General features: G+C 42.7%; 1 protein-coding gene across 1 annotated transcript in view; it reads right to left on the minus strand.

Annotated features, from left to right (window-relative positions):
- Nucleotides 1–15390, minus strand: part of LOC104409865 (cytoplasmic dynein 1 intermediate chain 1) — a gene marked incomplete at its 3' end in the record, with an annotated part of 132697 nt that overhangs the window by 34254 nt on the left and 83053 nt on the right. The window contains exons 6-8 of the mRNA XM_010019872.1: nucleotides 12627–12716; nucleotides 3657–3819; nucleotides 2369–2468 (exon numbers count right to left, since the gene is read on the minus strand). Of these exons, the coding sequence (XP_010018174.1) occupies nucleotides 2369–2468; nucleotides 3657–3819; nucleotides 12627–12716 (353 nt within the window). The remainder of the gene's footprint in view (nucleotides 1–2368; nucleotides 2469–3656; nucleotides 3820–12626; nucleotides 12717–15390) is intronic.

Raw genomic sequence — 15390 nt, forward strand, 5'->3', positions numbered from 1 at the left:
AGTTACCTCCTCATGGACAGAGCAAGGTGATCCCACTCTCTCTGTTTACACTCAGTCTGTTGAGCCTTTCCCTTAAATCCTTGATGAAGCATCTAAGCTGTTTTCCCTTTGCTCTGCAAAAGAATCAAGGGGCTAATGGCTTAGCTTTAATGGTATGAATGATCCCACAAGTTTGGACTGTATTTTACATGTGACTGGGAACAGAATAACTTGTGTATGCATCAAGGTCCTTTGTTTGATCAAGCTTCTATTTGACTCCAGGCTGTTTTGCAGCAACAGTTTTATCACAGACAACTCAGCAATGTGTTCTGCAGTTCCCATGATTATTCAAGTTATCCTTCAACACACTGGACACTGCCATGTCCTGGAGCATGGGTGAGAAGCGGAGCTAGCGGTTAGGTGAAATACCTCTGTCCAGCTCCAGCTCCTGCCACACGATACACCTCAAAGCAGGCAAGAGAGGAGGCTAATCCCTACTCCCAAACTAGCACAGGGTGGCATGCAGAAGCCCCCCAGCATGGAGAAGCTGCTGGGGCAGAAGAGCCCCCACTGGGGTACCAGGGAGCTGAACGTGAGGAGTTAACAGAGGGGAAGGCAGGAGGGGCCACCCTGGAACAAAGAGGTGGGAAGCAGAACATGCCTTCGAGCCCCAGGGGCTGAGCAATTACATTTGGCAGTGTTCTTCTGAGGCGGCTTTTTTTCTTGCTGCCCTGGGAATACAGTAAGAGCTGCCTGTTAGGAAAATATCAGATAAGAATTCCATGTAATTTCCAGCCCCTGAACAAGTGAACAACCTAAGATAAGTGTTTCCTCAGGCTTATATTTGATTTCTGTGGAAATCTACATGTGCTTAAAGGCCACCCACGTCACACCAGTGCATACCTGTTGTTAAGCTGATATTTTGTATGAAAGCAAAGGGATAAATCCTTCATTTCACACGTGGGGTACGAGCTGGATATTACAAGAAGCCTCTCTGCAGCTGGCTGTTGTGCACCACACCTGGTCAGACAGCCAGACCTGCAGAGCCTATCAGTGATGCTTGGTTGGACCCTCCAGCTCCTTTCCTCCCTGCAGCCTGCCACATCCTGCATGGTCAGCTGCCACCTTACTGAGAAGTACCCAGAGGGACAGAAGCAGTCCTGCTGCCATTTCAAGGGGAAGGAGAAAAGGATGGATGTGGGAGTCACTGCCTTATCCACTGCCTCTCTCCAGCCCGCACCCACCATTTACATACTTGGCCTTTAACACGAACTGTGACCACATGCAGATCTAACTTGGTGCAGAAACTGCAGCTACTTCTAAGGTTAGGCTAAGAAAGGCTTGTTCTTAGCACTGGGCTGAGCTACACCTATAGCATCTTTGCTACCCACACCAGGGCACACCTCAGGCTGGACTGGGGACCAACTAGTCAGAATGGCTTGCATTCTTATTTTTCAAGTCTATGCCCTCCTGTATTGTGGACCTGAGAACAGAGTCTCCCTGTTTCCTCCCCAGGGAAACCAGCTGCTTTGCTCCAGGCTGGAACCCAGGAACAGTCTAACAGGGACAAAGCAGAGAGGATGAGGGGGGCTGGAGAAAACCTGGGACCACATGAATTTGACAGAACCTGTGATGATGTGTGTGTTTGTCCTAATCACAGCTCTCCAGTGGAATAACTAATAAACCTGGTTTCTGTGCTTTGCTGATGTGGCTGCATTGGTTTTGGGCAGCTTAAGCAACTCTATCATCAGTTTTATTTTGCAATATGACAATGCTTGGTGGTGCACAGAAACTGGATGCATTCCAGGCATGCTGCTTTAGCATGCTGCCTGCCCCCCAGCTGCAGCCTCCCCTTCCACCACTTGCAGAGAGGACCCAGCATTTTTTAAAAGACCTCTTTTAAAGTTGTTCACATACTTAAAAATGATGAAATTTAGTATATTAGAAAACAAATTTTATTCCTCACTAGTTTTAAATTTTATGTTATATATTATGTATAACTGTTTATTATATCAATTGCTACATATTTAGTAAATTATTTTTAATTAGTTTAATTTTAAACCTTTTGTCCTAAAAAATTGTCCGTGTGGTGAAGGACTGGAGGGGGGAGGAAAAGTCAAGACTCCATCTTAGTAGGTTGGCTAACCTATAGTTTTAGTACAACATCCTGGCTTTGAAGCAAAGTAGCATATACCAAATAATGACAGCTTCATTATTGTTCACCACTCTTCTCTATGGAGAAACACGCATTTGCTCATCCAGGGCCCTGCTGTTAGCTAAAAAATAACATCATACTCTGCAGAACAAAGGGCAAACTGAGGCTGGCTGTATTTTGTCAGGGAGAAGTTGGAATGGATATGGAAACATATCTCCCAGGTTCATGTCTTACCTGAAGAGACCAATCCATACAGGTGACAACACGATGCTTTGACCAGTGCTCATCATAAAATTGACGGTTAAAAGAAAGGTTGGCTCCTGCTTGAACATCTCTGTGTGAATGCAAACAAAGTGACAGTTTTTGAAGTACCAGGGTTCAAATGCCATGAAAAGCAATGCAAAAGTTTTTGACCACTTCTCAAATCTCTGCCCAGCCTGAAGAAGTCTGCCACCTTGATTTAATTGTTCTCACTGGCTGTCCTGCTGATAACAAATCTGCACCAAGGAACAGATTTTGTATCTGTTTTACAAAAACACATTTCATAACCTCCCACTGTTTTCCTGGCTCTTCTGGGTCACCCTGGGCCACCTCTGTCACCTTTGCCTCTTAGGACCGCACCTGGCCCTGGCATTCAGCTCCCCCTTGTCTGAATCTTCACCTCCCAGCTATAGCCAAATCTCTCTTATTTTTGACTCCATAAGTCTTAAAGTTACAGTACCTCCTCCCAGCAATGGGGATGGTGGATGCCTTCTGGTACCATTAGGACAGGCTGAAGCTCAATGCTGATCCACTGCTGCCACACTGATGCATTTAGCTAGTCCACAGGGGTGATGCTTTACAGTGACCTCCAGTAAGTAACTTCAGTGTGACACAGCTACTGATTTGCTAGGAGGCTCCAACAGATACACAGCTGTTGAAACCTAAATACTTCCTCTCCTACTAACAAGTTTTGCTGCTTCTACTCCCCTATCAATTGCTGGATACACAACCTGTCACCTCTTGTCTTAAGCGTTTAGATTGCAAACACTTTGGGGGATCGTTATTTTCATCCACACGATGCATAGTGCAGCGGGATCCATTACAGACCCAAGGCAGTAATAGAATATAAACAACAGTAATTTGAATTTGTAAAAATACCGTGATATAAGCACACAGATGTACACCACTGGAATGTACACATACACGTCTACACATACATCCGTGTACACATATTTATGTATTTCAATTATTTCTTCAGAATTTGAAATTTCATTCAAAAAATGAAACAAAAACTTAAACCCTCTGAATAATACATCAAAGAAAAAAAAACCCAGAGCAATAATGCATGAAGCTATTTTACAAAATAATTTTGGTTAACAAAGTGACACAGGCCTTCATAAAGAGATCTTTACCTTTTCAAAGCTATAAAAATATTTAATTTCATTTTAAAATTTAGACTTCCTGGCATTGGAATTCTTTTGATAAAGCTTATTTTACAAAAAAAACCAAAACAAAAAAAAAAAACCAACCCCAAACTGACCCATCTTTCTCTTCTACATCTCTGCCACTGTAGTCAAAAAAGATGTCTGAATCTTCAGCCAAAGCTCGCTCAATTACACGTATTGTCCGGTCAAAAAATATCAGGAATTCTTCTGAATGGAGAACTTGCTGTTTTTCTTCTTCTGTGAGTTCTCTAGGAGGAGCTTGGAAAATTAGAAGATGTAGTTAAGAGTATGACATTTCACCCCTTTTCCAATGAATCAACATCTTCAGTGAGTTTCTTTTGACATGAAAGCTTGCTGTAGAAATGTCAGGACAAAAATCAAAGCTTTACTCTTAAATCATGACTAAGAATTGTTTAGTATAGCTAAACATACTCTTGTATATTCCCAGAATGTAGCATTTACATAGAAGAGATCCTGTATCTTATATATTTATTATTCTGAAATGGAAAATACTTAAACCCCCAAATTAAATAAACTCAGTGTTCCTATTTCAGGAAATGGCTGTGACTGACATTTAGGCAATACCTAACTTGAAAAAGCAGAACACTTATGTAACAGGGGACCTGTCAGAGGAGCCAAAGATAAAATAATCGTCTTAACTTATACTACGGTTCTTTGTATTAAAAAGGCTCACATAATCTCTCCCTTCACTTCTTCCCATTTCTCCTTGGTGTCACTGATAAATTCTGTCTTTATTTTAGAGCTTTTGCAAAGTGATGAAGTAAATAACCGAAGATACCCTCTGTGGCAGCAAAAATGAAAGCAAATGGCCAAACATCAGTCTCTTTAAGGCAGTTTTGTTCCTTGCAGAGGAATCCTGAGAGCCAGAGCAACAAATGTCACTGAGCTGTGGCCAAAGCTACCCTGAGATGGGTAGAAGCCATATCAGCCACTGGTCAGGATAGCCTGGTCATCAAGTTGCTTCTGTACACATACACAGATGCTAAACCTTCCAGTGCAGTGTTTCCAGTATGGACTTTCGTTTGTAAAATACTGTCTTTGCAGGATTCACCAATGCTATGCCTCCATCAGTTTAATGACCTGTTGGTGAATTTCAACTCAAACATGAGCATCAGGGGGAAAGGAAATTGTTATGCTGCTATTCCTACAGTAAAAAATTCTCTTCTCAATTACAGTAGCAGGGTCATATTGATACTGTGGCCAGTGTTGTATATCAATTATGCCTTTTCCCACATGTGCTTTTAAACCGTCACTTAAGCTATATTTCAGAATTACTTGTATTTCAAAAAATGCCATTCATAGCTTCACAGTTACACCAAAACAATCTTTCAACTAGCTTAAATTCCCAGGATGAAAAGCACTATTGACAACATAGGATAATGCCAACAGAGAATTTTGTTCCAAATTTATAATTAGGCACATAAAGAACATATAATAGGCAGATATACTGCAAAGTTTCAGACGCTTATACTCAACTGGCGATCAAAGGTCTCCTGCATTTGGCTTTACACTACAGATTTGAGGTGTTTACTTCTGAAAAGTCTCCCTAGGCCATACTGGGTTAAACCACCAGCAGCCAGAAAAGATAATTCAGCACAGTGCCTCAGAGAACACCCAGTATACATCAAAGTTTAACTCCCAGCCCTGTCATACATATCTTAATACTTAATTAAACAAGTGTCACAGGTTAAAGTTGCAGTTCAAAATTATTTTTCAGTTGCTGTGCCACATCACACAGATTTTTCAGCCATCAGGGAGATGTAGCCCTTGCTCGCCATCTGACTCTCTTGTGGTTCACACTAGATTTGTGAGCTCTGGTGCCCAAGTATGACACCACCAGCAGCCCCAGGAGTAAGGACGGATTGAAAGGCGCAACAGCAGGCAGGAGTAGTGACGTGGTCAGCGCTACTGCAGTACTTGGCTCCCTAATTTTCAGTGTGCTTGCTTTCTGAGCACACCCTGTGACTGGGAGAGGCTGTTATCACCATGCTTAGGTTTGCTTCAATTGGTCAGAGTGTTAGCTTTGAAAGACAAAATCTCTGCACTACACCTCGGCTAAATATAGAGGGCAGGAAAAATGAAAAAGGTGGAGAAGTAATTTGGCCCTTGGGAGACAAAGCAGCTAAGAAGTTAGAAACTTTAGCCTTTGATGATCTCCTACGGCCTTGGCCCTGAGCCCCCTACCACCAGGTTAGTGGTCCCTGTGGAGCTCCACATATCCAGAGAATATCTACATCCCCCTGCACAGTTGCCCCTGAGTAGCAGAGCGACAATTACCAGGCAGGAGCACAATTTGCCTCTAAGTGCTTTAGACAGAAGCAATGCATGTGAAAAAAAAGAACGACTAGCAAAAAGTACAGGTTGACCTATTGCAGCATCCACTGCTGAATAGTAATTGCCACTAGAGGAACTCATCTGGCAAGGAAGCCTGTAATGAGGCAATATCCCACTGTCACCACTAAAGCATTGCTTTCCGAGAATCAAAGACAACAAGCACGACAATGCAGCAAAGCAGCATAAATGGGGAGAAATTGACTGCAAAGGCAACTGGAAAACTATTTTTAAACTGCTCCAAATGCTAGAAATCATTTGCTAAATCAAATCCCCTCTACAGCTTGGAAATATAAATCTATTACTCAGCCATTTGCTGAGTATAACTGGCAAAGAAAATACAACCAAAAATCAATAGAAAAGGAAAACACAAAAAATAAACAGCCTAGGAGCTGCGGAGTGTTCACAAGCAGTGGAGATGCACATGATTGCAGTTCTACCTCAGCAAAATCTCCCTTTCAGTTAGCAATGATCTGTGGGAGGCCAGCAGTCTATTAAACCATCAGGAACACCTTGGCTAAAGTTTGTAGGGCATAAATCAGCTTACCTCATTCATCTGACTGACACACCAGATGCCCCCTGGCAATATTAAGCTTCATATTTTAACCTTTTTTTCTTCTTTCATTTAGCTGCCTCTGAAGTTTTATTTGAGGCAATCTCTTCTTACAAGAATGTTAACATCATTACTTTTTCCAGTGTAAAACATTGCTATAACTACTGCAAATACATGAAGTATAAGCAAAAAACCCCAAACAGACAGGCTTGTTCTTTCAAATATGAAGATTTTCTAACCATTTATCTTTCAGAGCCTCTTCCACTTTCCCCTTGTTCCTTTTCCCTGTCTGTCCATTACCTCAAATAAAACAAAAAGAACCTATGTAATTTTCTGCAATTTTTTTACCTATCTGGGAGCTTACAGTTACTTTGATCTCAGCTTTCAAGAGACACAGGCTCTCTTCAAGGAAAACTCTGAGAAAAGTAAGTAGCTGATCAAAGTATTTTTTGTTTTGTTTTGTGACAGAGACCTATGTGATGTGACAATACCTTCAGAAATTCCCTGTAAGAACACAGCGTTTGCCTTCAAGTATCTGCTCTCCCTGGCATAAACCCCAAACAAACCACATCTAACCTTCCATGTCTAAGAAATCCTAGTGTGATGCTTAGCTAGTTAAGAAAGTTATGTGCTTATTGCCTGGAGTGCAATGAAAGCTCCTGCAAAGCAAGACCCATACTTTGCTTTTGTTTCTATACCATTGCTTTGTAATGAACTATTGCGCCTGTGTCCTGCTTCCCACCCAGAAGAGCTGAACCCATCTGTGGCCCCATACAGCTCACAGCAGGAGGACTCATGGAGCAGCCAGCAAGTTCTGCTTAACAGGGTCACTGGGCATGTCCACGAACACCCTGAAACATCGATGGAATCGCACACCCACAAGCAGAGTGCTGTCTGGGTGGCTCTCGGGTTGTGAGGTCAACAACATGCATCAAATAAGCCCTGTACTCATGTCAATGTATAATCCTGTACAAAATAAAATGGAATTTACATTTAAAATTAAAACACTGTGCAGTTATATACACACAGAGGACACCGCAGGGGAAGAAAATGCAAGGTATACCCATAATGAAAGATGTGCACTTCTGCATGAATAAAAAGGTCTAAAATATGTAACAGACATTAGATGTGACATGAAAACAACTGATTTATTCAACACTTACTTATGAAAAATAAGAGCATTTATTTCATATGATTTAACATGATCCTCAGAAACACCATATTTCCCATCAAGTTCTTCGCCCACACATTTCTTTGGACAACAGAAAAAATAAATTATAACCATTTCCTTGGATCTTGAGGAACTAAGATAAAAAATCCTGCAGACTTGTTCTTACCTAGCAGAGGTAGGTTTGTAGTAAATATGAATAGCTGTGATAACAGCACAGAATAAAATTCACAAATATGTAAATACTGGGATTCGAGTCTTATCTCAAGAGAGCCAAAAAGATATTAAAAAAAAAAAAAGAAAAAAAAAGCAGAAAAAAGATCCATATTTAAATAAGTATAACAGAATATTAAAACTATTCTCCTGGAACCTCAGCAAGTGTAAAAACCTGACAAGAGAAATTAACTCCATTAAAGGCAAAAAAACCTGAAAACAAGGAACAAAAGGAGTAAGTGAATGAAAGAAAGGGTGAACTAATAAAAACAGTAAAGCAGGAAGCAGCCTTGTTATAAGCCCAGAGATATAACAAGAGACAGAAGGAGATTAATAAAACCCTTTTAAGAGCTGTATTATTCCTTTCAGCGTATATTTAAAGCCATGTAAACTTTAGACGTGCTGATGACCAAGAACAGTAGAAATGTACAGCATGATAACCGCAAGGCGCTAAGTGGCTCGGCAACAACAGCTGCTTTTATTCCTTGCCTGCTGATAGCCTGTGATCCTCTTCTTTTTCTTGTGCTTCTCATTTCCATGTCAGGCTTGACATATGCCTGGTTTGAATGTGCCATATCATATTTTGATATATGTCATATCTTGGTTGTGCTGGGTTTAAAATGGAAGCCCCAGCATGACATAATTGCCAAAGATATAAGGGGAGGTTACAAGGTGCATTTAGGGATTTTTTTGGTTCTGGAGTAGCAGGGTCCAAAGCCTTAAATTTAAATCTGTGCCAGGCAGGGCTGTTCCTACTGATTGTGCTTCTCAGGACCTGTGCTGAGCACCATCCCTGAGAATGCCTGAGCCAGGCTACCAGGATGGGTCAGCACACCCAAGCTCACTGTGGTGTTGGTTGCAGTGAAACCACGGAGTTACAGGCTATTACAAACCGCAGTGCAACCTGTCCTGTTTCTCTGATACTGATGCCCAAGCTGTTGAGAGCTAAACCATGTCTCCCACCACAGCCTGCTGTGTGGTCATCAGAGCCCCATGCACAGCGCCAGGGTAAGAGTGGGGCAGAGCAGGTCTTTGAAGCTACGGGTCCCAGCCTTCCCCATCACAGCCTTTCATGCAAGTTTCTGTGGATATACCCATGGTTTCAGATAAATGCAGATTGAGGCCCACTTTCAAGATCCAGCCCGTCCTGCTGTTCATGTGGTTTCTACTGACACAAAGAGGCGTCTTAGGTGGAGCTCCAGAGCTCTCTGGTGGTGGAAAGCCCCAAATCCACTTGATGCCACAGTCTGGGACCAGTCTCTTGTTTACGTGGCCAGGAGAGGCAGAACCCAGCCCAGTTCACCAGCAGGTATCCCACACTCAGCTCTTCCAAGAGTGATGGGTAGACCATGCACCTGAGACATGGGTGACAACAGGCAGCCCCATAGACGAAACACAAGAGGCTCCCAAGGCTTCATATGCTTCAATTGGTCAACAAGCCAGGTCTTTACCTCTTACTCCAGAAACACTTTGGGGGCTTGAGCTGTTCCTCTACCCTTAACACCTCCATGGCATTGAAGTGCCGCAAGAGGCGTTGTGCCAGACAGGCTGCCCTACTGCAGGTGCACTGCGTGCCTTATGGTGATGCCAAGACAGCTCCAGAACTAGGGTCAGCCATGACTGCTGATTAATCCCACCACACCCCTTAGAGCAACTCTGGGGATTGGGGGCAAGATGAGGAAATTAAGCACGCAATAAATGTCTGTAGAATTAAATTGGACTACCTATAAACCACAGAGGGGGGGAAAAAAATCACATTTCCTCTTAAAATACCATTATAAAAATAGACCACTCCTGTCCTGTTGGCTTGGGGAGAGGGAGACGGAACAGACTGGATCCAAGCTTTATTTTTCATCCTGACCTATTTTTCAGTTACATTCATGAAAATATCGTCTGCATTCTCTCCCTGCACTTCCCTCTCCCATGGTTTTTTTTTTTTCTTACACTCCTATAACTCAAAAAAGGCTACGCTGATTTTTTTTTTAATCTGTTAAAAAATGTGCTCCCTGAGCTGAAACCAAATTTCAGCCCAGAGCAAATTTTTACTGTTGGGTTATAAATCCCTGAAAAACAGGATTCATAATGGAAGTGCTGACACAGCCTTAACTACTATATAGCAGTGTGAATGGCGCCACTATAATATCTATTAGAGATTCTTTAAAAAGTTTGCAAAATATTGTCTTGCCTTGCAGAGAAAAAGAAGCCAGAGTACTTAATGCCAACATAAACATGCTTTTAACCCATTATGTGCTAATTTGCAGAAAAGCTATTAATTCTGAGTACGCACACAGTGCAGCACTGACAGGAAATGTTCTTCTAAACTCCTGTTTGACTTGTAACATGGTTTTAATCACTTCCATGAAACACAAACGATGGCTTCAAACTCTGAATGTTGCTCAGAACATGAGAAGGGTGATTACAACAGAGAGGAAAAAGGGATTTTATTGGCAAAAGGGCTAAAGCCAACAGGGAGAGAACGACACCAAAAGCTAAAAAATGGGACTCTGTTCCCTGTCAATTTGGGGACAAATGCTTCATTTGATTTCACAGCATTTAATGCCAGTCATCAGCATGCCACTATTTTATCCATCACAACGCATACTGCAGGTCAAGTTCACTTTCTATCAGGCAGCCAGCATGTTTTCTTCTTCCTTGAACCCAGTCAAGTGTTAGCACCTCACAAATCCGGTTCTGCTAAAACAAGCTGTGCCTTGCTGTTTCAGCCTGCAGTTTGTGCATCTGAGACTAGTGCTAAACTAGCCCAGCCGTTCTACTGTTCCTGGGGGTCTGCTAAGCAGGCAAAGGGAGCACTGCCCTGGGACTAAAACACAACAAAGAAATAAAAGATGTTGGCAGTGGTGCTTGGTCAGCAACATACATAAAAGGCTAACTTGAAAGCACACGAAAAAGTGAAATAAATCAGTTCAGGAATGTACTTAGATTTTTTAGTTCTCTTTGTGCAGGAATTTGTGCTTTCTCCTCAGGTATGAGTACTAGCTTTACTTTTATGTGGAAATAAATGGAGGTGGGATCAGCTGTAAGCTGAATACTAGAGGGATATTCAGCAACCCAGGACAGTGCTTACGCACTGGATGCAGTGGTTGTGGTTTTTATGTTTCTGCTGTTGTCATCAGTAGAAGAGATACTGTGTTAGTCCAGTGGCTGCTAGAGCATGTGATTTAGCCCCACAGTTTTTGGGAGGAAGGGTAATTTTCAGGAAAAGGTAAGTTTTTCTATGTTGCCATGTTTCTTCATAGAATCATAGAATGGTTTGCATTGAAAAGTCATGTCTTCAGTTCTGCCTTTGCAGACTCTTGTGTGACTCCTCTTCCTGCTGTGACCACTGCTCATGCTCTCCCATCTGCCCATGGCAGCGGTGGCTGGGGGCAGTTGGAAAAGCAGAAGGATGAGGAGTGGGAGGAGTGACTTCCCCCCTCATGTTTCTACAAGGACCTAAAGAGCAATGGACACTGCATTGGGTGATTTCTGTGATGCTCTCAAGAGGGAAGAAAGACCAATTTATAATCAAACCAGCATGGCTGGTACTGCAACTCGCTTCAGTGAGTATAGTGTGTGCAGATGCTATACTCCAGACTCAGATTTTTTGGACACTGATGTAAATCGTGCCAGACTCCTCTGGATGAGAAAGGAGCTGTATCCACATTTAACAACTTCATGGGCTTCTCTGTAAAACAACCCCATATTTTTCCCCTAATGAGATTATCTTGTGTAAAACAAAACCAAGGTCACAGAATCATCCTGATAATGATCACTATAGCAGGAAAGGACTTAGGTTCTACCTTAGGAATCAAGTTACCTTTCAAGAGGGTAAACAGCATTGTGAGCAGTCCTGACAATATAGAGCTAAGAAATGCTGGAGAAGACACTCATTGCCTCTCATACTGGAGCTGCTGATGTTTCAGCTCTTTTCCCCTACTTCACACAGGGGTGAACATTGACTGTTCAAAGCGACACCCCAGAATAGCCAATACTCTAGTAAATTCCCAAAGAGGAAGACCAAATTTCACATCCCTTTTCTAATTACGAAAGCTAGAACAGGTCCAAGAGAAGCAAATGAGACACACAGCATATGACATGTATGACTTTGTTAAGTGTGTCTTGTCTGCACTGGAAAGAAGCAGTAACATGAATTTTTGTCTCTTGTAACCCTGGCAAGTGTCTCAATCCAGAGGAATGAACAGAAAGGCTGGCCCTACCTGGCTTCAGTTTTGACCTTAAGTTCCCTTGGGGCAGCTTCCACAAGAAATTTTGATTTTTGACAGTCAATATTTTCCAGCAAAATGGTTTTCTGCTAAAGGATTCCTGACCACCACTAGGTTGAAGTTTGGCCCTCTCAAGCAGACAGACAGTTAGGGACTCTAAGTAACTTTGAAGACCAATGAACTTTAAGGAGCCACTAGAATGCCTCACATTCACACTTTAAATCTTTTACGTAAGCAGGCCATTTAAGCCAGAGGACAAGTAAGCACCCGTCCTGGAATCCAAGAATCTCTACTTTGTTCCCAAATTATGAGGACATGTAGTTTCTTCTAAACAGCCGAAGTATTGTGCCTGTCACAAGCTTCTCAAACCTACCAGCTGAGTGGCTGAGATACAATTTTCTGCTTTTATGCCATTCAAATGGTTCTGAATCAGTAAAGCTGGAGACTGTTTCAATTTTGCAGTGTTCTCAATAATCAAGTCTACCTACGAGAATAACCACTTGCAGGATTCAGTCCTTTAAAGATGTAACAAAATACTTTTCATTTTTTAAAGTACCTTCTTTCACTTCCTGTTTCTGGTCTTGATTTTCTGTCTCCAAGTCATCCTGTGCTTTTGGCTCCACCATCTCTTCATCATCTTCATCCTCTAGAAAAAAAGGAAGAAAAGAATTCGTAGGATTCTTCTCTTTAAAAGGTATGGAAATTGTATCTGTTTTATAATTATAAACCGGTAGTAAACACAGGTAAAGCAAAGTGCACAATGAATGGAAATGTCTACATTTATTCTCAGGTTGACACTCTCAGATATTTCCCCCCAGAGTGCAAGATAATCTGCTAACACAGGGCACCTGCCACTTCTGGTCCCTGTAGCAACTTCCCATCTCAGATGTCAGCTGAATATCTCCCTGACCTCAGAGATGACTTCTCGGATGGCATAAGAACAGATGAAAACATGTTTCAGCCTGGCAGCTATTCCACGTTTGGGACACCTGCTACCCAGACACCTCATTTCCAATTCAATTCTCACCAGATTAATTTGTCTTTTGACCTACAGGAAGGGGTTAAATAGAATTCTGACCTCAGGTCAGACGCCACTAGCAAGCAAACAAGCATTGTACAGTTCTGAAAAGTCATCACCATCAGCTGGGGGAATACAGCAACCAAAAGTGGCATTCGGAGCTTAGGAACCATTCTTGCATTAATACGAATTTAATGAACGCTAAAATTTGACACATGTCAGTTACTACTGCCAGATGTTTTAATGACCTTTCCTGACCTATGCAAATGGCTCTCTCCCCTTCCCTCTCTCCCCACATTCACATGTTCTCATTTTATTCAGGAGGGAAAACCATTCATTCCTTGATGTCTGTCTGAAGTTACGAGGGTTCTGATTGTCCAGGCCAAAGTGTAATACCAGCAGAGCTAGAAAGACAGTGATGCACCAAAATGGCCCAGAGTCTACCTAACCCTCATTTCTTGTTCTCAGCTACAGCAGTGTGATTCATTCTCTAGTGCCCAGGGCTGGGACCCAACTAACTCACACTCGAGAGGGCATGGACGCTCAGCCTTCTAGATTCAGTGAACTATGAAGACTGAAAATAGAGCTGGTCCTAAAAGAGTGAGTTAGAGTAATTAACAATTAGGATAAGCAACTCTGTGGGGTATGGTGGAATTAGTTTGGAGTGATTCTGGAGTCTGATGTGCCATCAAGGCATAGCAAACACCACTGAGCCCTGGATCGGTCCATCACACATGTTGTCCTGGCCTGGGGCATTCAGCCATCAGCAAAACCACTTAGGTTCCTTCAGGGCTTCCTGAGTAATCTGCCTGTCACCACATGGCTCCTCATGACATGGCACTTCTCCAGGCACACTCTCTGCTCTAACACTGCCATGTTAACACAGCCTGGAAGTGGGCAGGGGGCAACATGTCATGCTTCTCCAACTACTTGGCTACTGGCACCTTCTGCAAAGGCTGGCTGCAATCAGTGCTGGCTTCTTGGGGAGATGTTGGTGCTGACAGGTTGCAGTAACACATAGATGTATTTTGATTTCGATAATGTAATAGGCCCCATACTATTTCCATCACTTTGCCTACCCAGAAGACCACAAAGTGCCTGTTGCTAGCTGACACTTTGGCTGGAGAGCATAGCTTAGCCACATACTGTAAGGATGTATCACAGCATGGACAAATACGCTTTTCCCTCTTGAGAAAATGAGGAAATCTTGACATAAGTTCTGCCTTCGCTTCCCCTACTGCTAGCGACTGCAGCAAGGACTGCAGCTCTGCTTCCCCACCATCAGGGAGGAGTGATAACCACGTGCTCCCTGGAAGGGAGGAGGAATCCAGCATGGGTGGGGAGGCATTTCCAGAATTAAAAGCACTACTAATGAATGCCACCCCTCTATCAGGGCTTTTTCAGACCAAGAAACTCAGAGTGGGGAAAAGGAAGGGTATTCACTATGCCTCCCTTTGGTGCCTCACTTGACAATTACGTTTCCCTGGGTACCCTGTATAGAAGGACTATAGAGAAGAGCTTTTAGAGAACAAGCGAGGTTGTTCCAGTTCATCAGGGTAAACACACTGCCTTGTTCACTGGCTGAAAGACAGATAACATCTGATGCAGTCAGCAGAGAATCAGTGAGAAGAGCTCTCCCGCTGTACACACATAGGAGGGGTAAAAAAGGTCCTTCTGCCATTGGTCTGCGCTGCTAGTGAAGATGGGGATGTATGAAAAAGAGAGGCACTCCCAGTTCCAAACAACAGATGAGAAGTATGAGAAGAGAGAGGAATGACTGGTGCAGCAGGGAGTGAATACTCTGCTAACCTCAGGTACATATGCACACTCAGATAAGATCGTAGTGGTGTACAGATAAATGCACACGGACATGCTTATGGTGGATACCTAATGAAGCCAGCTCCCACAAGAGTTTTGCAAGTCTTGCATTACAAGTTTTCGTTCCCTAAAGCACCAGCTCTTGGAGCTAGCTGTTTACATATGGGCTTCAGCTTCCATTTTTAACTGGTTTCCAGCCTGTCAGCGGCTGCAGGGAAGTCTCAGAAAGCGAAGGATTTGAGAAAACTCACAGGCAGCAAACAAAAAATAAACCAAAACTAATTGAAAATCTTGGGATTTTTAAGGCAGCATGCTGTGCTTTTTAATGCCTCACTTGTAATTTGGAAATGGATAGGGATGATGTAGCAAATGTAGAACTTGAGATTTAGTAGTGGTTTTTCAGACTTAAGTGAAACCGATTTATCCCTGTCCCCTACAGGTCCTTGACCCTCCTGATTTTGGGTGTCAAATTATTTGCCTGCCT

This window comes from Nestor notabilis, unplaced genomic scaffold (genome assembly GCF_000696875.1).
Source record: "Nestor notabilis isolate BGI_N333 unplaced genomic scaffold, ASM69687v1 scaffold12540, whole genome shotgun sequence".
In the NCBI taxonomy this organism is placed as follows: domain Eukaryota; kingdom Metazoa; phylum Chordata; class Aves; order Psittaciformes; family Psittacidae; genus Nestor; species Nestor notabilis.